General features: G+C 39.0%; 1 protein-coding gene across 12 annotated transcripts in view; it reads left to right on the forward strand.

Moving 5' to 3' along the window:
* The window catches only part of LOC148026158 (uncharacterized), a 46,009-nt gene extending 21,611 nt beyond the window's left edge, over positions 1–24,398 (forward strand). For 5 of the 12 annotated variants that reach the window (XM_087693432.1, XM_087693431.1, XM_087693433.1 and 2 more), the window contains one exon: positions 8,506–8,749. Coding sequence is in view for 7 of the 12 variants with exons in the window: in XM_087693431.1 (XP_087549557.1) it covers positions 8,506–8,537 (32 nt within the window). In the remaining 5 variants the exon portion in view is untranslated. Of the gene's footprint in view, positions 1–5,841; positions 6,317–7,848; positions 10,791–24,091 lie in introns of those variants that run through there. The other 7 variants (XM_087693429.1, XM_087693427.1, XM_087693424.1 and 4 more) reach the window with 7 other exon arrangements.
* Positions 24,399–25,302: the final 904 nt, after the last annotated feature.

Below are 25,302 nucleotides of genomic sequence, written 5' to 3' on the forward strand. Positions count from 1 at the left end.
TATCTCTGTCATCTGCGAAGCACTAGGAGAAGCTGCAAGGATATAATCATCATCATCAACATCCTCAGGCTGCATAACATTGATCTCTTCAATTTTAACACTGGACTTTGCAGGCACTATGCTGGGATCAGAAGACTTATCGTGCACTTTGTCTTTCCCCTTATCTTTGCACCTTTCATTGCACAGTTCATGGCATTGTGGCCTAATATGACCCTTTTTCCCACAATGGAGACAAGTAACATCTGCATTCCTGCCACGAGATTTGTTGCGTGACTTCCCACGAGAATTGGACCGAGATTTCTGAGAATCCCATCCACAACCACTGCCACTGCCATACTTTCCATATCCATCATTCCTGCCTCTAACTATCATAGCATGCGACACACGAAAGGCATCGTTAACCTTTTCTTGAAGAAGAGCACTCTCAACATCAGATAATTTCAAGGTAGCAGCAGAGGCACATAATGCAGTGCGAAATACATCTCATGACTCATTAAGAGTACCAAGAAAGAAAATATGAGTGACATTCTCTGCAAAAGTGATGTCCTGCGAAGTCAAGTTCTTGAGTATAGCATGGAATTGGCTCAAGTGAGTAGACATGGTCACATTCTCCTTCATACGCAGATCCATAAGCTGCTCCAGCCAATACATCTGACTCGCTGGACTTTTCTTGTCATAGAGATTCTTGATTTTATCCCACAACGGCCATGCACTCTCTTCTTCCTCAAATACATTGTAATGAACCTGTTCTGTGTGAGAGATAATACAATAGTGGACTTGCATAACTCATCAAGCTCAAATCATTCCTCATCTGGCATAGTTGCAGGCGGCTGCCTCTGCTGAACCTCAATGGTTTGATCTGCGATTTTTGCACCAACACCTACCAAATCTGGCTCTTTCAATAAGATTAATTCGTACCATCAAGCTTAGTGATGTTGAAAATAGCATGATCAGTGTACGAACTCGCCATAATGCAAGCTAAAAGACTACAGACAGTTCGAAACTGCTTGCTGTTTATTGTAGAAAATGACCAAAAATCAATCAAAATCGAGAGAAAATGGCGAGAAAAGTGTAACCCCAGTTGCTACCCACCAAGTACTAGTGAATATTTCAACATGAAAAATCCATGTCAGTCTAGAGTTATATGCTTGTTATAATAAATAATAACAGGGTACTGTGAGAGTCAATTGCTGACCAAATCACTGCACCAAGTCAATAAATGATAGCCAAGACATGACCAGCCATAAACGGGCATAAATCAGCACCAAAAAGTCATCAAGACCCTGAGCAAACACCCAAACATGTCAGCTAAGCATCCGTCAGTGATGAGTAGGCATATCCTCTGGACAGTAGGGCAAAGTATACATAACACTAGCAAGACCTAACACCAGTAGGTGTATGCCCACAAGAGTGCAAAGCCCAAGCTCAGGTCAAAATCAACTCCAAGATATTAATGCATGAACCATGAAATATTTAAGTGTAAGAGATCCCAAAGTCTCAAGTATTTGCAAAATGCTCAAATAGCATAAACCTCCTACTCAATGTCGATCAAGCATACAAGATGCTCCCACTAGCACAAAAGGCAGATAAACAAGCTCAACAGCTCAATCAAACCAAGTCAAAGTACCAAAGACAGGTAACCAAGACAATGCCTCAATAGCGTCCCAAGAGCATGACGGCTACAAAGCAATTGTAGGTAGCATCCATGAGCAAGACATACATCCCAATAAAAAATCTTTGACAACCAAAATGACATCCAATACAAAATCTGGAATAACAAATGAGAATCCAAGCCAAGTCTTCAGAGAGCACTGAAGCTCAACAAGTACATGGTACACTGTGCCAAGACAAATGCATCAAGCCGTAGGCGTTGGGTAAGCATGTACCCAAGGAGCATATAACTGTCAAAGCACTGACCACTGTCAAGTATAGAACGATGTCAATAAGTGCGGGCTGAAATAAGCTCAAGCTTCCAAAAGTATCCGGATCCAATGACAAGCTCGAAGTCGTCCCTCAATGATCAAGACATCATAGCATAACCCAATACATACACCCGGAACCAATAAGCATATGTCAAAGCATGAAAGATAGCTTCAGCCCAAAAGTATTCAACATGCATTTATAAACTAAGTATTTCCAGCTCTACAATCAGGCCAAAATCATAGCATTACATGTAGCTTCAATCCCCCAATCAATCGGGATGCAATAGGCATCAAACCGGATATGTAGTCATGCCCAAATAAGCATAGGCATAAACTGTGAATGTAGCACTAGCATCAAATGTATGTGGACTATTTATAATAGTCCTAAAACACTATTTTCAGCCACCAACCAATACCTAATCCCAAAGGATCAATGCCAAACATCAATACATGTGCAAAAGGCCTGAAATGGAGCCCCAAACAAGTACTTAATGCTAAGCTGGAGCTAGGGCTGGAGTGACTGATGTGTTGCTGTCCACAAAATAGGTGCAAATCTGTGTGGAGTTGCTGCTGGTCCTGTTGGTCCACGTGGCAACTCGGGAGTGGTTGGAGGGCTCAAACATGAGCCAAAGGGGCCTGGGAACAAGCCTCTAGCAGCCCATAATCGGGGGCAAAGAGATATGAAGGTTGGAAGATTCAATGGTGGTTGCCCTATTTTCCTAGACCTATGGACTGAAATAAAACTCTTAAATAATGAAGCAATACCTCAATGTCAATGCCCTGATGGTGCCTCAATAGGTCGGGAAGAAGCTCAGGAAGCTGGGGAGTGACGGGAGCTCAAGAGAATGAGCTATGGCTGCCGGGAAGCAGACCCAATGCAAGTGGGGAGTCAATGGGAAGATGAGAATGTCACGAGCCAAGCTCAAGAGTCGGGAAGCCATGCTCTGATACCAGTTGAAAGGTGAGAAGGATCGAAGCTTGCACTCGAGAGCTATGGCGAGAGAGCAAGAGCAAGAAAGAGAGAGACAAGAAATGGGAACTCCAACAGTCACAATGTGTGACCGGGCCTTCCTTTATTCAAACTGTCACTAAAAGAATAAAGAATAAAGTGATGGTGATGGGCGCTTACCATTTGCAGTGTGCAGTTGGTGGTGACTGTCAGTGTAGTAATAGACGGATGGCTAGGTGGAGGCGCCTTTACCCCCAACACAATTAGGTGAGCTTTGAGTAGACTTCAAGCTCCTCATGATAATGTGGCCTATTAGAGGAGTTCTTGGTGGCCCATGGCTTATCAATCAACTCTATGCTATTCATATCTCTAATTTACCAGCAGCAAACAGTACGGATGATTAGTTGAATGCATCAATAGTGTTTCTAAGAAGCACTCTTACCAACATCCATTCTAGTATTCATAATGTAGGTTGATCTTTACAAGATTAATATTGCCCATGGATTGAGAAGCACTCTGCATTTAAGCTCCATAGGGCAGGAACAAATCTTGACAAGTGTTTTTCATTGATTAAAATCATTGTTGATAATGCATAGGTTGAGAAAAGTTGAAAATGAGTGAGCTTGAAGCTCCTAGCTATGCCTGCCAGAAACCCACAATTAGGATTTTTCAAATTACTATTACAAGCTTAATATTACCCATGGATTGAGAAGCACTCTACATTCAAGCTCCACAAGGTAGGAACAAATCTTGACAAGTGTTTTTCAGTGGTTAAAATCATTGTTGATAATGCCCAGGTTGAGAAAAGTTGAAAATGAGTGAGCTTGAAGCTCCCTGGCTATGGCTGCCAGAAACCCATAGTTAGGGTTTGGCTCATAGCCACCAACACAGAAGGAATTTCTTCAAACCCTCTTAGAGGGAGATGGCCCATTGGGGGGGCTTTGAAAGCCCTATGGTGACCCCCATGATTACGCCTTCTACAGGTCGTGCTTCAGCTTGTATCAAGCCGCCTGCAAATCTGTGCCACATTTCACAATTTGTGCAATGCTGCCCTCCATGACACCTTATGTCAACCTCTAATGTGCCATGCCAAGTCGCCTTGAGCTTAGGAGAATATCTCTAGAAGAATTCAAGAGCTGAAATGCTCTCCTCTGCTCTCCCCAGGTCCTCCAACAGAGGTGGGTCAAGCTGGCTATGGTGGAAATGAGGGAAAATGAGAAGACACACTTTCTTCTTGTGCACTTAGGTGTGCAGAAAGGTTGAGGGAAGTTGAGGGATCAGAGATGGCTCTGATACCATGTTGAAGATCAGAGTTGGAATCATGACAGAGTGTGCACAAGAGGGAGAGAGAGAGAGCTCAAGTACACAAATAAGATCTTGCTTAGTCAGTTGTTCAAGGTACAACTAGTACACTCTCCTCATCATTGAGTGTGTACTTTAGGCTATTTATATAGCCTCTGGAGGAGTTAGAGTTAGGATTTCCCTTTGTTTCCCTATCCTCTAGTCCATTTATACCTAGCTACCCTTATCCTCTCCAATATAAGGAGAGTTCCCATGCTTACTTCTCAACAGAACGTTATAGAATATCCTTAGCTACCCTCCAACACCTATAAAAGGAGCTACTTTGCCATATAACTCCTCAGTCCTGCCAATGCCAGTCTTGGGAGCTCAAGGTCAAGACCTCCAAGTAAGTAACTTCGAGTTCCAATTCTAGTTCTTGTCTAGTCATGGTATCTAGTGTTGTCTTATCTTTCATTATACTCCTGTTGTCTTGTCACCTTGTGATGTCGTAGTACAAGATCTTGTCTAGTATTTTCTTGTATCTTGTTCATTCTCATTGAGGGAGATCTTGTAATTATGATATCTTGTATCCATACCTATGGTCTCTGGTTGTGGGATCCTTCATATCCTATCAAGTCATGTTTTCTATACCTACGATCCCAGGTTGTGGGATTTTCTGTATCTTGTTAAGTTATCATTGTACCTTGTGCCTGTACGTGGGGATTAACTTGTAATCAAAATTATTGTAAAAAATCTTGCATCTAGTGTAGTCTCTTGAGCATAGTCTAGTGCTCCCATAACACTATGAAATTATAAGATGTGTATAGTAATCTAGTAATGTTTGTCATCCTATCAGGATGCCTTTGATTGGTTGATATATCTATACTTCTTATGATTCATTGATGAGTAAAATAGATTTGAATGGGTTTATCCCCTAAATCTACAACTAGGACTGTATATGCGTCTTTTAACTATAGTTACATATAAACCCTGAAGAGAGCACATGTCTAAACTTTAATATATTAATCATGCTATTTCTTTCTTCATGATACCTTGAGTCTTAACACTCGGGATTTTTAATTCTCAACCCAAAGTTACCCCACAAAGAATCAAGTGTATATAAACAATGAATAACAATGAGTGCCATATGATTTTCATTCTTTCTAAAGTGAGGATACTTACACATCACCCCCAGTTATGTAAATGATAGTATATCTTGAATTTTGCTATTGAATATGCACATATATATAGAGTTTATCTTATGAATCCCTCAAGGAGCGCAACTAGAAGAAACCGTCTATACCACGTGTTCAAAGTGTATTAAAACTACTCCTTTACATAAATGTTATAACAAAATAAAATGACCCCTTTTCCATAAGAAACTAGAGTCTTTTCTCAAATTGCAATAGAAATGTCACTCTATGAATGTGATGCTTTAAATTTATTCAAAATTTTCAAACTAAATAGCCCTTCTATTGATTACGAGTGGTTCATGTAAGTTATTCAAAGGTCCACCCCCAATATAAATGCATGGAAATAATGTAAGAGTTCTCTATTTTCTGTGTGAATGGTGCATATTTATTTCTTTTGAATTTTGACATATATAATTTAGTTTTGTTCTTTATGCTTGTTTCGAAGTAAAATGAGAGATTCATCATTTAATCAAGTTTTTTTGTATTTATTCTATAGGGACAACTTGTGAGCTTTATTACCTTATAATAACAATGGTCTTCACACATGTGCCCATACACACATACAAAAGTATAGGCTTGTGGGAATTGGCGTATTTAATTTTGAAAAGGCAATGTTATGAGATGGTGCTATTTAGGATGTGTCACATAATGGGTTGGATGGTGCATTATATTAGTCAAGGAAGAATTCCAAACTTGTTGGATACCATACACATGCGTCTGTGAGGAAAGAGATGCACATAGAAACTTTTTCAACATAAATGCCATAGTTGTAATTGAAAATTCGTAAATGTGGATAGAGCCTAATGGTGTCAAGTGGCGAAAATTATAAACACTACTTTGCGACATCAACTCTATAAAAGATTATTTTAAGATCAAATTGTATTTTGCAAGAATGATAATGTAAGTTAAGATCATCAATGGAATATTTAATGTATTTCACCTAAGAAAATACTTACGTGGCATCATCACCATTGGAGATATACAAATATATCAACTACAATGCTTTATTTGAGCTAATTTTGTTATTTAATAACAAGTCTATGGTTTAGGGAAGTTTTGAAACATAGTCAGTGTGAGTAATAAATGTGGTTTTGAGGCTTCAACAATCTTAACATTGATGTCCTCCTTTTGACAAAAAATAGAAGGTTTAGTTCACATACCTTTCATCATTTCATAAAACGTTTTTGGTCAAGGAGAGCAAGAACAAAAGTGAGCTTAAGTCAAGGAGCTCTCAATATGTATGTCATTCCTTACAAACTTTATTGTAAAGTTCTTGATGTACATGTACTTAGGGAAACAATGTTACTTATGATGAATTAAGAAGCTCCACTAGAACCCAAATTTGAAAGTAGGCTACCTTTCACATCATGATGCGACTCGCCCATTAACAACTTCAGTTGATGCTAAAACTAAAAGTCCTTATGCACATCAAGGATGAGAAAGCTCTTGCATTCTTGTTCCCAAATTGGTAGCCTTATTGTTAATCTTAAGGTTGACGTGGGGCTTGAATCATATGAGTATAGCATGCATAAATACACTTATGTTCCCATGGTTTTGTTTGTGGTCTATGTAACATCCTCTTTCAAAAAGAACTTTTAGTGCAATTGGGCCAATTCTTGGTCAAGTTGCATCTATTAAGTGAAACTTTTAAGACCATTCAATCATCCAACTATGACTCTCAATGATTTTATTAGGGAATTTTTTAAGACCATGTAGTCCGTGACTCTAAGTGAATGATTGAACGTGTTATGTGATCATGGTGGCTCTCGGGTTCCACATTCTTGTAGATATAATATAAAATTTGTTCTACAACTTGCAAAGGTGGATTTGGCTAGAAGGTTGATAGGGTCTTAGGATGTTCAGCAAACATGTAACAACAATGTTTTGAATGTGATGGCTTAGTTGTTAAAACTTAGGCTCGTAGTTGTGATGTTGTGCGCTCAAGTTTTACTAGGGTCCCAATGAGCTTAAGCTTCGTTCTTCATTCAACTTGCAACTTATGTTATTTGCACAGCACATGCACAATGCAAGGGTGGCTCTTTCCCACTCTCCCAAGCAACACCTGGATAATGTTGTAAAATATCATGTAATTGCGTAAGAGCCTTGTCGCAGTGGGCTCCCGTGAACCCCACTCACTCTAGATGTGCAAGTGGGGCTAGAGGAGGAATAATGATTTGCTTTTTCCTTGCAATTATGATGGGGGTCATCTTCAAGCAAACCAATTCATTTGGTTGACATCTTTGTGGCCCTAGCCATAGCCTAGGCTGCGTTTAGCACTCTTGGCCCTAGTTGGTGCTGGTGTGACATGCCTTTAAGGGAACGTCCACTCAAAACAAATCAAATGGTATGGTGGTACTTTAATTGAAGCCGGAGAGAAAAGATCGCTTACTTTGATCTCAAGCCGGAGAAAACAAAAAAGGCATGCTTTGACGAATCTATGCATTCATGCATGCGTCACCTTCTTTGCTATTATAGATTGTGGGTTTCTTCGACGCTACTGCGAAGGCAGGTTCACATACAATGTATTCTCTCTCTCTCTCTCTCTCTCTCTCTCTCTCTCTCAGAGGTAAGCTCAGACCGATCATCTTGTAAATTTTAATCTCTGGCTGATGACATATTTCTCAATGGCATAGCGCGGAGAGGTAAGCGGCCTGATCTTCATCATTTCCACATAGCTTTAGCATTTCTGCAGCTCACGTTTTCGCATAATAAGCATTATAAGCTCCTTTTACTGTCCGATCAGACATGTCCTGTTACAACCTGGCTGCCCCACACAAGGCGCGCGTAGTTTTCCCTTGCACTCCACAAAATCTTGATTGTGCTGATTGGCAAGCGATTTTTCAGAGCACAATTGCTTCTTTTCTTCCCCTTGTTGGCTTTACGAGACATCATCATTACCACCTAGCCTACTGCCAAGAAAGCCACAAAAGAGAAGTGCAGCAGGCTGAAGGCGCGCTCCATCGTTGCTTTATAGGGAAAAGCACATTACCTGTGGCTTGAGTCGAAAGACCATAATCTCCTGTGTTTCTTTTTAGAGGTTTCCATCATTCTGTGTAGTTGGGGGCTTTAACCTTCTGTGTTTTGGGTTGTCTAGCGCTCTTCCATTACTGCATCTTTTACCTTGTGGATGTGAAATTATAATCTGCACCTTCCATGTCAGGTGAGATGAGCAGCTGGTGGCATGTAGAGTGATCAGAGAGACCCAAAACAGATACCAAACGGCGCATACAAGGCACTGCCGAGGAGCGGTTGCGATGTCGCCCATGGCTGATTTCAGCAGCAGCAGCAGCAGCATCAACAAGAACACCACCACCACCAACAGCACCACCACCACCAACAAAGGCTTAAGGATGGTGATTTCAAAGAAGCATGATGCGGTGCTATTGACATCGTGCAGCGCATCGTCGCCGTCGCCACCGCCACCACCCCCACCATCGCCGTTGGTGGCACTTCAAGAGATTCTCAACAGCATATCTAATCAAAGGAACCAGATATTGGGCATCATCAACGGCATCGACCCAGGCTTCCTCGCAGCGAGCAGCCCCAAATTGATGGAGGAGCACAAGCTGCTGAACCAGATCACAGAGCTGCAGGTGAGGATACTGGGGGTGAGCGAGGAGCTTCGCCTGATGAGAGGCAAGAACGCACAGCTGGAGCACCAACTGGCCTCTTTCCATGACAAAAGGCCAGCAGTCAGCTAAGGCACATGCTCTCTCTCTCTCTCTCTCTCTCTCTCTCTCTCTCAGCTTGAGTGCCCATTATTGAAGCAATTAGATCTCTAACTAGGTCTTATTGGGCAGTAAAGCAGTTCAAGTGAGTTATCTGTAACCATTCTATATTTTCTAAACAGTCTATTATTTACTGTGATCAAAGGCTAGCTGAGGCCCTTCGCGGGATGCCTGACTGGCAACATTTAATTGACGTATCCACAACGAATAATGAAAAGCGCCATCCTTTGCATAACCAGCAGGCCACAAACTAGACACATCTGATTTTGTTAGCCATAGATCAGATACATCTGATTTTGTGCTTTTGCATGTCTTCTAAAGAATCACGCCTCATGGAAGTGGTCCGGACTCGGTCCACGCTCTCGATTAGCCTTTGCTCTGCACGGTGAGTCGTTTACCCTGAGACTCCCTGATCTTTACTGGTTTGTTAGGGTTTCATCGATCGCTCCTGCGTAGGATCTGTCTTGTATCGGTCACATGCTCGATTTTGAATCAACTGGTGCTTCAACACTGCCTTGCTATGCTTCTGCGATTCCTTGCCAGGCGTCTTTCAAAATGCTATCCTACATGAAATAATTCCCTATTAGTAATTACTGGCGCTTCGTGCATAGGCCATGCCCCGCAAAGCATGGCGTCAGCAGGTCGGTGCTTTGCACCAATGTCACTACTAACAGTTACAGTTTGGGCACTTCGTGTCTCAAGACATGCTCCATGCGGCAAGACGCTTCACACGTAAGTATCTTATTTTAACCCTATAAATTGTCATACATAACATCAAAACATGAAGATTTACATCTTCATCTTATACGCCCATAACTATCCATTCAAATGTGATGAACTCCACACATAATAAGTGTGATTGGGCGCTCTACGTGTATGCCTCTCATGAGTCACTTACCCACCTCTCACATGTACACCTCCCACCTCCTATTTGTATGCCTTGTGCCTACCCATGCCTAGCCTATTGGGGGTCGGTTTTAGGGGTGGAGAGAGAGGGAGAGAGAGAGAGAGAGAGAGAGGCTCTTTGCATGGTTGAGAGAGGGAGAGATGATGGAGAAGGGAGAGTTTTTTTTTCTTTGGGGGGACAAGGGTTTTGCCAAGTAGTTGTCACAAGGCACATCAATAAGTTTTTGTGAGAGGTGTAGGAGGTAGACATGTGGCACCTCTTACAAAACCTTTAAATAATGTACATTGTAGAATTATAGACGTAGATATATATAGATGGGCCATTAGACCCCTTTTTCAATTGTCTATATGTAGTGCAATTGAATTGGTCCATTTCATCATGCTTTCCACTCAAAATACATCACCCTTCATCAAATTTTGATGTTGGCTAATCTAGTACTACAATTTCTTATGCTTTTCTATGGTGGCCATGAAAGTGTTGTGAAGATCAATTACTTATATTATTATGGCACAGGTAATTGTTGACACAGGCACATTGTTGTTATCATCAAACCCATCCTTGCTTTTGGGCAATATTTACCCCTCTCCCATGCCTTGTTTACCATCTAAACTCTTTCCATTGTTGTTATTATGTCACAGCTTGTTACCATAGGCACATAGTTGTTATCATCAAACCCACCCTTGCTTTTGGGCAATATTCACACCACTCCCATGCCTTGTTTACCACCTAAACTATTTCCATCTCTACCTTTGCTTGCTAACTTGGAGTTTGAAAATATAGTGGCAACATTACTTCTTGTGGTACTTGCTATACTCTTTTTTCAATTGCATCTATTGGTTACATTGATTGTCATTTCTTATTGCCTTTTGCATGGGATAAATTACCTATGTTTCACTTTGCAACTTTAGGTATACACAAATGATCCATCGAATCTCAAAAGGTTTTTCCCCCTTATAGTGCATCTTACTTCTCATGCTTCATGCCCTAAGGTTCATAATAGCGAATGAGTAGCCTTGACTAGTTGAAAAAGATTGATGCTAATATTGACGATAACCTCTTTGAGCTTTGAAGCCTTTTTTATTGTGGCTACCTATACTACAATTTTCTAATGGGGTTCTAAATGCGATGAGTAATTGTGCCACTAGCATCTTCAAGCATAGCCTACGTGGTTCTTTCTCAATATGCATGGGTATTTTAGTTGCTTGTATAAGAAAAAGATCCACGCTTAAAAATGTCATTATCTTTGATTGGGTAGCCTTGAAGTCAAATAATTGGAGGTAATATCCTATTTGTATGTGAAAAGCTACATGTTGCACATCTTATAGTTTCCATATATTGAATAATTTTATAACTTTAAACACCAAGATACTGGAGGTATTTGTCCATGGAATATGACATGTAGTCTTAAGAACATATGAATACTTCCATGCATTAATATCCACATAGTGTATGATATTTACTCACAAGCACTTCTTTAAGCATGTATTCAGCTTAAGAATTAAACTTCCTTTCGCATGTGCTAACATTTTCTTGTTTTGTAGCTTTACTCTTTATGTGCTAAAGTTTTCTTGTTACGTAGCTTTACTCTTTATGTGCTAAAGTTTTTTAAGTTTAGGCTTCTTATTTGCCTACCTTCCTTTACTATATGTACTAAAAATTATTGGGAAAGATGATTGGATAGTAGATTATATATTTGTTCAGATGTCGAGCTCTACATGAGTTGACATCCACTATGTGCCTTGGCGATGTAGCAGGATATAATTCATTAGCATGTTAGGTTATCAATATGAGGATATGTAAGTGATTCTACAGCGAGACCACTCACATAATCCATCCTTGGTTATGATACATTGATTGTGCTATCTCTTCTTTCCTTGGGAGATTTAAACTTAGTGATCGCATGTACTTACATTATGATACTTTCATCTTAGTCTTTTATTATGTTGTAGACTTAGTTCTTTTGTGTGGAAGAAGAAGAAAGAAAAAGAAGAAGATTTCACCTCTATCTTTTTATGTGCTCATCCCCATTGCTTTTATGTGTGTGCTCTTGGTTTCTTCACCTTTCTTTCCTCTTGTCTATTTTCATGGTACTCATCATGATATGAGAGCTAAACCCATGGTTGCACGGAGCTTGATTGAAGGCCAAGGTGAAAGTGTTGGAGCACGAAAGTAAGCAAGCAAGCAATAGGTAGGAAGCTCTTTCACCTTACTCAATTTGCCTTGGATTATAGCTACTAGAAGCTCCTAAGGGTAGCAGGGCTACAGTATTCAATTGTAGTGAACCTTGTGAGTAGGAAGAAGAATGTATATATTGCATATAGGTCCTTTATAGATTTTCTATTGTGATTTTTGGCATATGAGGTTATTTTTGCCTCTATTCTAGACTTGCAAGTTGTCTCGATAGTCATTTTTGGGTATATTGCAATTTTGGCTGTATTGGCCACTTACAGGTGCATAGGTTACAAATTTCAAATCCTTAAGATTTCAAGTGTTTATTGGGGTTGCAGACAGAGAAGGTATATGTATACAAACGGCAGATTGTGGTTACTGTTATGCAATCAATGAAAACGGTTGCATGTTTAGTTGTGGTACACCTAGTATCATCTTGCTTGCAGATTGCAGTTTTTTGCTGCAAGGTTGTCTATTTTGTCAAAATGCCTGATAACTTGAACCATCTTATTAGTGAGAAGCTTCATCGGAAAAATTATAATACATGGAAGTTCAAGATGACAAATTTCTTAAAGGGAAAAGGTGTTTGGAATCACATTGAAGGAGACATGGCAATAGTACACCCAAAGTTTCTGCACAAAGTATTACTAGAGAACATATAAATGTTAGAAAACATTAGAAGTAGACACAGAGTAAAGTCACGTATTAGTTGTTTGTCAATATCACATATAGCATGATGGGCTATTTCCAGATATCTGATACTTCCACTATTATATAGAAGAATCTGGCAAGTTTATTTGAAGTAAACACAAAGGCCAAAAAATTGTAGCTCAACTCAGAGTTGGAACCAAGTGAAAAGAGAAAACCTATTTATTAATGATTATGGCTTAAAAATCAAGAGTATTGTGAAATATCTTTTATGCATGCAATCCTCAGCACACTTGTTGTAAGAATAGGACATGCATTGCTTGTATTTTCTACAAGCAACCTCCCTTGAATCTACGTTTTGCTATTGGGCAACCTCCTTTCTGCTGCTAGGCAACACTATTCTCTCTTGGGCAGCTTGTTTACAGGTAGATAGCATCCTTTCTCAATTGCGCTTCAAATTAGGTAATCTTTTTTTGCAATATGACCTTTTTTTTGTACTGGTCATCTCATATCTATGAGCCTTAGTCGAAGTTAGATGAGGATATTAGGAGCTCTAAGATTGTCTTTGTCTATCATTTTTTGTATTTTAGACAGTTTAGATGGAGAGCAGATTAGTGCATTTTTTTCATGCACTTTTGACTATTCTTTAGGGGTTTGACCACATTTAGGATTTTTTCTCTTTTTCATTTACATATAGGCAGTCTGTCCTCCCACTTTCATTATCCATTATCTACCATTGATCATTTGTGATCAGCCAACCCTTCTCATTCTCCCACCCCCTACTACCATCTGGCATCCACACTAACGTAAAGAGTTGTGTGTTGGGGTAAAGAGATGCATGTTGGGGTTGACTATTGCAGCCTTGTACCTTCAGCCATTGTAGTCACATTGTTTCTTCTCTCTGATGCATTCTTTCTTTGTCTCCTTCTCTCCTTGTTCGCTTTTCTCTATCCATTGTGCACTCTCACCCTCTCACGAAGATTGGTTTAAAGAGATGCATAATCTCGAGTCTCCAGGCTATGTGGAGACAAGGGATGATACAATTCACTCCATTACTCATGTTGAAAATATTCCTTTGAGTATGTAAAATGGTAAAACTAAGTACTTGGCTTATGTGCTACATATACTTTATATTATAAAAATTTTGATTTCTATTGGTCAAATAGTAGAATAGAGATTATAGGTTTGATTTACATCTAATGGTTGTTATGTAAAAGATCCTAAAAATGATTGCAAGTTTATTGCAAAAGGGAAATGTGCTAGTAGATTCTTTACACGTGATGTAAGTCTGCCTAAAATGGATGTTGTCATGTTTGCATAAGGTTTAGGCGTTGTAGCTGATATTAAAATTTGGCATAAGAGAATTGGTCATGTGTGAATGTGTAGTGGCTGAAAGATATGCAATCAAAATAGATTGTGGATGGTTTGCTGAAGTTTAGAGTTCATGGGATGTATAAAGTATGTTAAGCATGTCAATTTGAAGACCAAGAAAGGCATGCATTTCCACTGGAAAATCATGTATGCAAGAAACCACTTGAATTGATACATTCTAATGTATGAAGACATACAAAGATTGCAACTTTAAGTGGTTGAAAGTATTATGCTTCTTTCATTAATGATCATACTCACAAAGTATGGGTTTGCTTTATGCATGAGAAAATAAAGATATTGTCTCACTTTTAAAGCTTTAAGGCTTTGGTTGAGAAGGAGAAAGAGTTACATATTAAACACCTAAGGTCTGATGGAGGGGAAGAATATCTTTCTAATGAGTTTTCTAATTTTTGGTAGAAAAAAGGTATACAAAGGCAATATACATATAAATATGCTCCGTAACAACATGGAGTTGCTAACTGAAAAAATAGATATATTACAGAAGTGGCTTGTGTATTGATGTCAAACAGAAACTTTCTTCATTACTATTGGGTTGAAGCTTTTGCTATTACTATATACATAATGAACAAGACACCCATTGGTACTATACATGGTATGATAGCCAAAGAGAATTTATATGTAAAGCCAAATCTGCCCCATATAAAAGCATTTGAATGTATAGATTATGTGCATATCCTTGATGAGTTGTACAATAAATTGGATCCTAAAGCAGAAAAATGTATATTTATGGGATATTCTCTTAAACAAAAAAGATATAGATGTTATAACCTTGTTACACGTGAGCTCGAAGTTAGTAGAGATGTTTTTTTTAATTAAATGACTAACTGGTATAGTAATGTACAGAATACAATTGGAACTGATGAGCATGAGAGTGAGACTATGTAGAAAACAAGTCAGTAGTCAGAGACATTAAGTGGACCTCAAGAGTCTCCAAGTCATGATTTTGTTAATAGACCTTTGAGTGGTAGATTGAGGTCACATGTTACTCCACCAAGTAAATCTTGGAGACTCACCTATTATAACAGATGTATCATCAAATTTCTCTCATGTTGATGTTGATTCAAATGACTCTGACTAGATCTTTGATGAGGAGTTTGAGATTCCATCTATTAAAACACTTAGTGTGTAGAAGAAGGCACAAGAGGATGCCAAAGTACCTGGTAGTGATCCACGTCCACGCCAGTCAAGTAGAGTAACAAATCCAAGTCAACGATTGACATATGATAGCTATGTAGCTCAACACTATATGCATACATGGCTAAGATTGTGTAGAATATGGAACCCACTTGTTTTGAGGATACAATGGATAATGAGTATTGGGATTGTGGTATGGATGAAGAAAATGTTGCACTTAAGGAGAATGGCACATGGGAGTTTGTGCCTTTATCTAAAGGCAATAAAGCTATTGGCTACAAATGGGTTTACAAGGTTAATGGATCTATTTAGTGCTATAAGACATGACTGGTTACCAAAGGGTATGTGGAGACTCATGGTATAAATTATGAAGAGACTTTTGCTCTAGTGGCTAAAATGGCCACTATAAGAAATGTCATAGCAATGGCTACATCTAAAGGTTGGATCGCGCATCAAACGGATGTGAAGAATGCATTTTTATGGGGGGACAAGAAGTTTATGTGGAGCAACAACATGGTTATGTGGATGAGAGTCATCCAGATTATGTATGTATGCTTCATAAATCCTTATATGGGCTAAAGCAAGCACCAAAGGCATGGCATGCCAAGATTTCAAAATACCTTGTCAGCATTGAATTTCACAAAGCATAAGCTGATCACTCATTCTATGTATGTGAGAGTGATGCATGTATTGTGGTCATTATTATATATTTGGATGATTTGATCATTGCGAATAATAGCGAGATGGAGATTGAGTATGTGAAGGGTCTCTTCAAGACTAAATTTGAGATGAAGGATTTGGATGAGTTGCACTATTTTCTTGACATAGAGATAATCAAGACTCCAGTGGGTATATGGTTGTCACAAAGGAAATATGCATTGGATATGTTGAAGAAGGATGGTATGGTCTATACCTTTGGATGTTAATGCTAATCTCAATACACATTAGGGTGACTTCATTGAGAATGTCACTATGTATCTGAAGATTATGGGAAGCTATCTATTTAACGATCACTATAGGCAAGACCTAAACTACACAGTTGTTTTGGAAAGTCAATTTATGCAGCTTCCAAGGAAGCCACATTTTGATGTAGTGTAGTGTACATTGTACTATGTCAACTCCACATTGGATTATACCTTATTCTATGATGTAGACATACAATTGGACTTGCATGGTTACACAAATGCAAATTGGGCTTGTAGTATTTCAGACAGGAGGTCTATTGATGGTTCTATGTTTTCCTTTGGTAGCGTTGTTATTACTTGGAGCAGCAAGAAATAGCCGATAATTGCCTTATCTGGTATAGAGGTAGAGTACGGAGGTTGATGCATGTGAGATAGCTTGGTTACGCAATCTATTTGGTGATTTGGGAATACATATGGACAAAAAGGTTATCATTTACTTTGATAACCTTTGTAGCATTCAATTAGCTACTATACGAACCCAGTGTATCATGAGCGGACCAAATACATAGAGGTCAATTACCATTTCATTCACGAGCTAATGCTAGGAACCCAATATAATATGCATGGAGTTCACGAGCTAATGCTAAGTGTCAAGATTGTGGGAGAGAAGGAAAGAGTCTCACTTGAAGCTTTCTTGCTTGCACAATGGGGGAATACACACAGAAGTGGAGGCTGAAAACAGTTTTCCTCTTCTTAGTTGTGTAAGCCAAAAAGAAGTCAAGTACAAAGAAATAGAAGAACCCTATATATGGCTCTCAAACCAAACTCAACTAACTAAGGTGGCATACTAACTGAGCCACGAACTAGAGTAGATAAGGATAGCTGCCATGTAGCTATTATTCATGGGCGGTGTACCAACCGCATCTACAAACTGACAAGTCAGTGACATAAATGCACAACGGTCACCCTGGCATATCACGAGTGGAGCTCGATATCTCAACACTCCCCCTCGAGATCAAACTCAATTCCTGCACACCAAGCAGGTCTCTGAACTTGCGCAGCTTCTCTGCACCCAATGCCTTCATAAATATGTCAGCTACCTGATCCTCTGTGCTGACATAAACTAGATCAATAAGACCTAGTAAAACCCTCTCCCGCACATAGTGATAATGCACCTCAATGTGCTTTGTCCTAGCATGATAGACTGGGTTATTTGCCAAGTGTATACTACTCATGTTGTCACAATAAATGACAACTGGCCCATCTGTAGACTGATGCATACCATAAAGTAGCTTATGCAACCAAGCTACCTCACATGCAGCCATTGCTACACCCTGTACTCAGCCTCTGTGCTCGACAAGGCAACTGTAGGCTGTTTCTTGCTGCTCCAAGTGACTGCAGCACTCCCAAAAGAGAACACATACCCACTAGTAGATCGTCTATCAGAAATACTACCAGCCCAATCAGCATCAGTGTATCTATGCAACTGTATCTGAACCCCAGTCTCATAAAATAGTCCATACTGCAATGTGGACTTCACATACCTGAGTATGCGTCTAGCCGCATCCAAATGCGATTTCCTTGGAGCCTGCATAAACTGACTTACCAATCCAACAGCATAGCTCAAATCTGGCCTGGTAATAGTCATATAAATCAAACTTTCTACTATGCGTCTGTACATAGTAGGGTCTTCCAGAAGCTCACTTGCATCTGCGCTCAGCTTCACATTCTGCTCCAAAGGAATTGAAATAGGCTTACAGCCTATCATCCCATATTTGGACAGCATGTCCAATCCATACTACCTCTGAAAGAGCTATATCCCACTTGGTGATCTAATCACCTCAATGCCCAAGAAATAACGCAGCTCTCCCAAATCCTTCATCTCAAACTTCTGCTTCAATAGCATTTTCACATGAAGGATATCTTCATCACTGTCACCTGTCATAATCAAATCATCAACATAAATGACAAGTAGCATAATACCTTTCTCTGTTTTTCTCACATAAAGTGAGAAATCTGCCTTGGAAATCTGAAAGCCAATAGTGACAAGATACTGTCCTATCTTGTCAGACCATGCTCTAGGTGCTTGCTTCAAGCCATACAAGGCTTTCTTCAACCTGCAAACAAACTCAGGATGAACATCATGCACATAACCTGGTGGCTGCTCCATATAGACCTCTTCTTGCAAATCACCATGCAATAATGCATTCTTTACATCCATCTAATGTAAAGACCATTCCTTTGATGCAGCCATAGCAATGACTGCTCTTACGGTTGCCATCCTTGCAACCGGACTGAATGTTTCTTCATAATCAATGCCATATGTTTGTGCATACCCCTTGACTACTAATCTTGCCTTGTATCTATTCACAAAACCATCTGCATTGTGTTTCACCTTATAAACCCACTTACAACCAATTGCATTCTTATCTTTAGGCAAAGATACCAATTCCCATGTAGCATTTGCTTCCAAGATATCCATTTCTTCATCCATGGCTTTCTCCCATTTTTCTTTTCCCATGGCTTGCTCAAAGAAAGTGGGTTCTGGTTCCTGTATCACTTTGACCATATATGCGTAGTGAATGGTTGTAAATCCATCATATTTCAGCCTATCCACAGGATACGTAGCTCTGGTAGACCTACGCAAAGTAGGTTCACTCCCAGATGCTCTCAAAACATCCCTGGTCTTCCTTACTCCAGGTGTAACAATAGAAGGAACACCCAACTCATCATCAATGCTCTATTCTGAGCCACTGGATTCACCATCCACATAAGAGTGACCTGCATTCACATCAAACATGGGCTGATCTACTTTCTCTTTTCCTTTTCGTGATACCTGCATACCACTATTTGCACAACCTTGAGAAGATTCTCCCGATCTCAATCTACATGTCCATGGCAAAGAATGTGAACCACTGCTAGAGGATGCTCTAGGTCCACTAATATCTTGTGACTGCTGCTGAGAATTCTGTGCAACATTACCATTTTGTGCATCTACATTATCAATCACATTTACTAGTTTATACCAGCTACTCATCTCATCAAAAACAACATCTCTGCTTACTGTAAACTTACGAGTAGAAGGGTTATAGCATTTATACCCTTTTTGCTGCAAAGAATAACCAATAAAGATGCACTTCTCATCTTTTGGATCCAACTTGGATCTCAACTCATCTGGCACATGAACATAGGCAATGCATCCAAAAATTTTCAAATGAGAAATATCTGGTTTCCTACCAATATACCTCTCCTCTGGAGTCATGCCATGTATTGCTGCAGTGGGAGTCCTGTTCATTATGTAGACTGCTATAGCAACTGCCTCAGCCCAATAAAAATCTGGCAAGTCTTTTTTGTTGAGTATGACACGAGATACCTCTCCAATATGCCTGTTTTTTCTTTTTGCAATTCCATTTTGTTGTGGGGTATGACTGCATGAATATTGCTGCTTTATGCCATGCTCCTGCACGAACCTTGCAAACTCATTTGAGAGGTACTCTCCCCCTCCATCTGACCTTAGGCATTTTATCTGCAGGCCTGTTTCTTTTTCAACCATAGCTTTAAGAGTTTTGAAATGCCCAAAAACTTCACTTTTCTTTTTCATAAAATACACCCAAACTTTTATGCTATAGTCATCAATAAAAGTGACAAAATAATAACAGCCTCCAAGAGATGCAGCTTTAGTAGTCCACACATCAGAGTAGATTAATTCCAATGGCTTCTTACTCTCGTGAACATGTCTAGGAAATGGTTTCCTTGCCTGTTTTTCAAAATGACAGGCTTCACATACCTTATGCATTTATGCAACCTTGAATTTAGGAAATCCGGCAACAATATTTTGGGCCTGCATTGATTTAAGTTGATGTACATTAACATGACCAATGCGTTTATGCCAGATATCAATATCTGCAACTACACCGGTCCCATATGCAAACATTGCTGCACTCAATTCAGGCATGTGTGCATCCAATGTAAACATTCTGCCCTTCTTCTTTCCTTTTGCTATCAAGCGACCTTTATTTTTCATATCCTCAACAAAGCATCCATGATGATTAAATCTGACCTGCAAGCCCTGCTCAACCATTTGACCAACAGAAACCAGATTCTTGGTGATATTCGGGACATGAAATACATCTGACATGTATTTCTTTTTCCCATCCTGCATAAACAAAGGAATTTTTCCAATCTGCACAATAGGATGTGCAGTATCATCACCAGTCTCCACAAATCCTGGTTTTTCCATTTTCCTTCCATCCTCCATCCATTTTGCATGACCTGTCATGTGGTTTGATGCACCTGAGTCAACATACCACACTTCGTTGCTTTCTTCTGCACTTGTCACAGAATTGTTCATGTGCTGCACCATAAACAAATGCTCATTTCTGTCATCACCCTGTCTACTAGAAGATGCATAATTTCCTTATTGCAATTTTCCATTCATGATGTCATTCTGCTTTTTATAGCAATCTTTAACCATATGACCCATTTTACCACAGTAGTAGCATTTAACATTGTTGTTTGCATTTTGGCCTCTTTGCCATCCACCACGACCTCTTTGGCTCCCCCTGCCTCTAGAGTTACCACATCCTCCTCCATAGGACTGGTTTTCTTGAGTCTGCTGCATATTCTGATTTCTACCACGGCCTACAAATCGGCCTCCTCTACCTCTGCCTCTACCTCTTCCAGCATTTGAGTAGAAGACAGTTTCTTTTGAAGTTCCTCCTGAAGAAGATGCACCACCATTTCTTTGCTCCTTAGAAATTAGAAGAGCAATCAACTCCTCAAAATTAGGAAATCTTTCACGAACTGAAATGGATGTCCGAAACTGTGCATAATCCTTTCCTAGACCATTCAAGGTCACAGAAACTAAATCATCATCTTCCACTGGTGACCCAATGGAAGCAAGTGCATCTGCAATCTTCTTCACCTTCATGTGATAGTCATTGATGCTCATATCTTTGCACATTATGCAACTCTTGCTTGAGCTGCATTTTCTTGGCTTGCGTATTCGTGCTATACATTTTTGACAAAGTATCCCATGCCTCCTTTGGAGTACTTGCATCCTGAATATGCACAATCATAGAGTCTGAAATACTGATAGACAGCCAGTACATAACTTTCCTAGCCCTCTCATGCCATGCTTTGAATGCCTGCATTTGTTGTTGATTGGGAACATCAAGAAGAACTAGTTCTTCTTCATTTCCTGCAACAAATTCCCAATATCTTTTTTCCATAAGGAAATTCGTCATTCTAAACTTTCATGCTTGGAAGTTGTTCTTGTCAAGCTTTTCAGTTACAATCTGTGAAAGAGAATCAGACGCCATTATAGAATACTGCAAAAAATTCTGTCATTGCAAAAAACACAGCTTCACCCTCACAAGGGCAAATCTGCAAAACTGGCGAAAGTGGTATTTGACCACACAGTCACTTTCTAGTGACGATTTTGCATAAACAGGAAACAAGGATGATTCTGTAACTCCCAATGTCTCTGCACACAAGCATACAATGCAATTTCTGTGGTAACTTTTCACCGACCTATAGAACAGTGGTCGCACAGCATAAAACAAGGCCTTTTCCTGAGTGTGTGCAGAAAAATTCCACCTCTAAAACAGGCCCCGAAATGGCCTCAAATCAAAAAAACAGGGTCACCAAGGGCTAAAGCCCTTTTCCCGCAGCATATACTACCCTGTTGCTTCACCGCGAAGGGCATCTCAACCTAAGACAATGCACTCTTGCAATTTCCGGTTGTGCTACCTACAGAGATCTGCTCCCAAAATAGAAAATGAAAGCAACATTGCTCCTCTTACCAGAACACCGCGAACTTGGCTTGCTTTCTTGAGCTCCTTACCACGAACAAGGCTCTGATACCATGTCAAGATTGTGGGAGAGAAGGAAGGAGTCTCACTTGAAGCTTTCTTGCTTGCACGATGGGGGAATACACATAGAGGTGGAGGCTGAAAACAGTTTTCCTCTTCTTAGTTGTGTAAGCCAAAAAGAAGTCAAGTACAAAGAAATAGAAGAACCCTATATATGGGTCTCAAACCAAACTCAAATAACTAAGGCTCCATACTAACTGAGCCACGAACTAGAGTAGATAAGGATAGCTGTCATGTAGCTATTATTCATGGACGGTGTACCAACCGCATCTGCAAACTGACAAGTCGGTGACATAAATGCACAACGGTCACCCTGGCATATCACGAGTGGAGCTCGATATCTCAACTCTAAGTTGGAGGGGGTGTTGAGATGTTGAGTTCTACACGAGCTAATCCACTATGGCTCTTGGTGACGTGGTAGGATATTACTCACTGGCATGTTAGATGACCAATATGAGGATATGCTCGTGAGTATACATTTGGACTACACCCACCTAGTCCATCCTTTGTTGTGGCGCATTCATTGTGCCACCTCTTCTTTCCTCAAACAGGTTTCCACTTAGTGACCATGTATGCATACATTTTGGTACTTTCATATTAGTTTTTTATCATGTTGTAGACTTAGTTCTTTTGTGTGGAAGAAGAAGAAAGAAAAAGAAGAAGATTTTAGTCCCCCTCTCTCTATGTGCTCAAGTCTCCATTGCTTTTTTATGTGTGCTCTTAGTTTCTTGACCTCTCTTCCCTCTTATCTATTTTCAATATTATTTTTACATAACATTGCAATTAGTAAGTTTCTTTTCTTGCATGATATAAAGAATCTTAAGCATTTTATAATGGTGTGTCAATTTTCATGTCGTGGATCGTGAAGATATGATTACGTTTTTGTGATATGGAGATAAGAATATGTCATGAACTTTGGGATTTTATGTGAATAATGTTCAAATTGACCTTAACCAGGTGGAAGTCGCAATGTTAATCAACTCTTTGTGCCTTTTATATACCTCGGTAGTCCATTTGGACATGGAAAATGTCCTCTATAAATGGAGGATCCTAATTGTATTTGTTACTATTTTAGCTTCTAATCAAATCTCTTGGGGAGTGTATCATTTTTGGGTGAAGAAATGTCTTACAAGACAAAACCTCAAGAGTAACCTATGCATTGATCCTCAATGGATGGTTTCGAGAATCATTCAATGAGGCATTTTTCATTCTTTGTATAGAGACACTTATACAAAAATAACCAAAGCATGTGATAGACAAGATCTCTTTTGTTCCAACACAATGGACTAATATCTTAGTGTGGGAAATGTTACTTTACGATTTGGTGGTTGCTTGATGCTAATTGGACTATATCGTCCTTGGCTAGGAAATTTTAGTTCATTAGTTTCTATTAATTATTAGTTTAAGTGTGTACTTTAATGTCTTTGTTGTTGCTTACAAGTTGCATTTAATTTCATCATTATATGTGTAAATTTCTAGGTCTTATATTACATTATGTTCAAATCTTATATGCATATAAATATAATATTTATAAAAATGTCTACATAATACATACACATGTTAGTGCAAGAGTTAAAAGCCATCGATCTCCTGATTATTCTTCTATATTTACTTGTGTATTTCACAATCCTTTCATGTCACATGCATTAGGTATTCATTAACATTATACAAAAGATTAGAAATCAAATCACCTTATATTTACAAAATATTTATTGATTATAAATTTTCACTTAAATGCAAAAATAAGTAGTATGTGTATAGTTGTTGAAATGATGAAGTGATAGCATTTATATGTGATTGCATGTGTTTTGATTTTTAATTGCACTTAACTTTGTATATTTTTTGTTGAAGTATAAACAATTGATTGTTCCATGGTTAATTTTATTGCTCATTCATCTATTTTGTACTATTATGATCATTTGATGTGACTAGTAGTATAACACATCAGTGATAATTGATCCCTCACTTATTAGCTCTATGTGCATTGCAGAATCTCAGAATATGAGGATACAAATTTCCACACTTTCAAAGATGTCCGATGCTTCTTCCTTTGACAAGTATAATGCAAAGTTAGGTCCTAGATTCAAAAATAAGACACAAAGGATAGAGCGGCAATTCTCCAAAAACTTATAAGGTGGATATATGCATTGATGAGAGTGTAGTTTGCTGCACTCTCGAGAGTCTTGGTGTGTATAACCAAAAGACATTGGTTATCATGAAAGAAAAGCTCATACCATAGAGATATTAATTTTTGAATAAGAAGATGATGAAAAGAAAGTGCAATTATAGGAAACAAATATACTTCAACATTAACTGTAGCTTATGAATATTTCATATAAGCTTGTGTCCAGATTGCATACAACATATACATTAGCCCCATACATACATATGAATATTCTAGAACTTATTCAGTTTATGTAGACATTGTAATCCTTGTTATGGGTTACCAAAATACCTCTCTTTTAGCCCTAAACATTAGCCTTCCAACCCATGATAGCAATGATTCTTTTAAAAATTCAATATAGTCCACTATATCTCTTGTTTTGGGACTACCAAGTACATAGATTTAAAGCAAAACTTTATGAAAATAGTGGGCTACCTGAATGCCATTTTTGCATCAAGCATACATCAATGCCATGTTTGCATCAAGCATACATCAGTCCAAAATCAACCCATGTTCAGCCCTAGGCCATCTCTTTTAGTTTTGCCTTGATGCAAGTTGAGCATGCCCTATATACTCCCAATGTTTTTCTCTTTGTTGTGCCCTCCACAAGAAGACCTTGATTAACATTCTAGAATAGCTAGCAAAATAGTGCAATTTGCACTAATTCTCTGTCTTCAATCCACTCTAGCTTAGCCCATAAAACCCTTTCTAAAGTATACTTTACCTTTGTAACTTATTCTCAACTTAATTCCAATATGTAGCAAGTTCATACTTCAATTTTTAAGCACTCCAAGTCTTCTTCATGCAAGAGAGCATAGGATGTCTGTAAAGACTTCCAAGTCCTATCTTGTGTGATGGTTATTGGCATACATATCTCACACACTTATTTCAATTGCAAGAGAGTATTTTAATGTCTACCCTCAAAGCCACATGGCATCCACTCCCTTTAGACCTACATCCTCCTACATGCATGATCTCTTACAATATTCAATATATTCAAGCTCTCAATCTTCATTGCCTTCTTCATCTTCGAGATT

This window comes from Lygodium microphyllum, chromosome 14 (genome assembly GCF_053477565.2).
Source record: "Lygodium microphyllum isolate KBCC chromosome 14, Lygodium_microphyllum_v1.1.10, whole genome shotgun sequence".
Taxonomy (NCBI): Eukaryota; Viridiplantae; Streptophyta; class Polypodiopsida; order Schizaeales; family Lygodiaceae; genus Lygodium; species Lygodium microphyllum.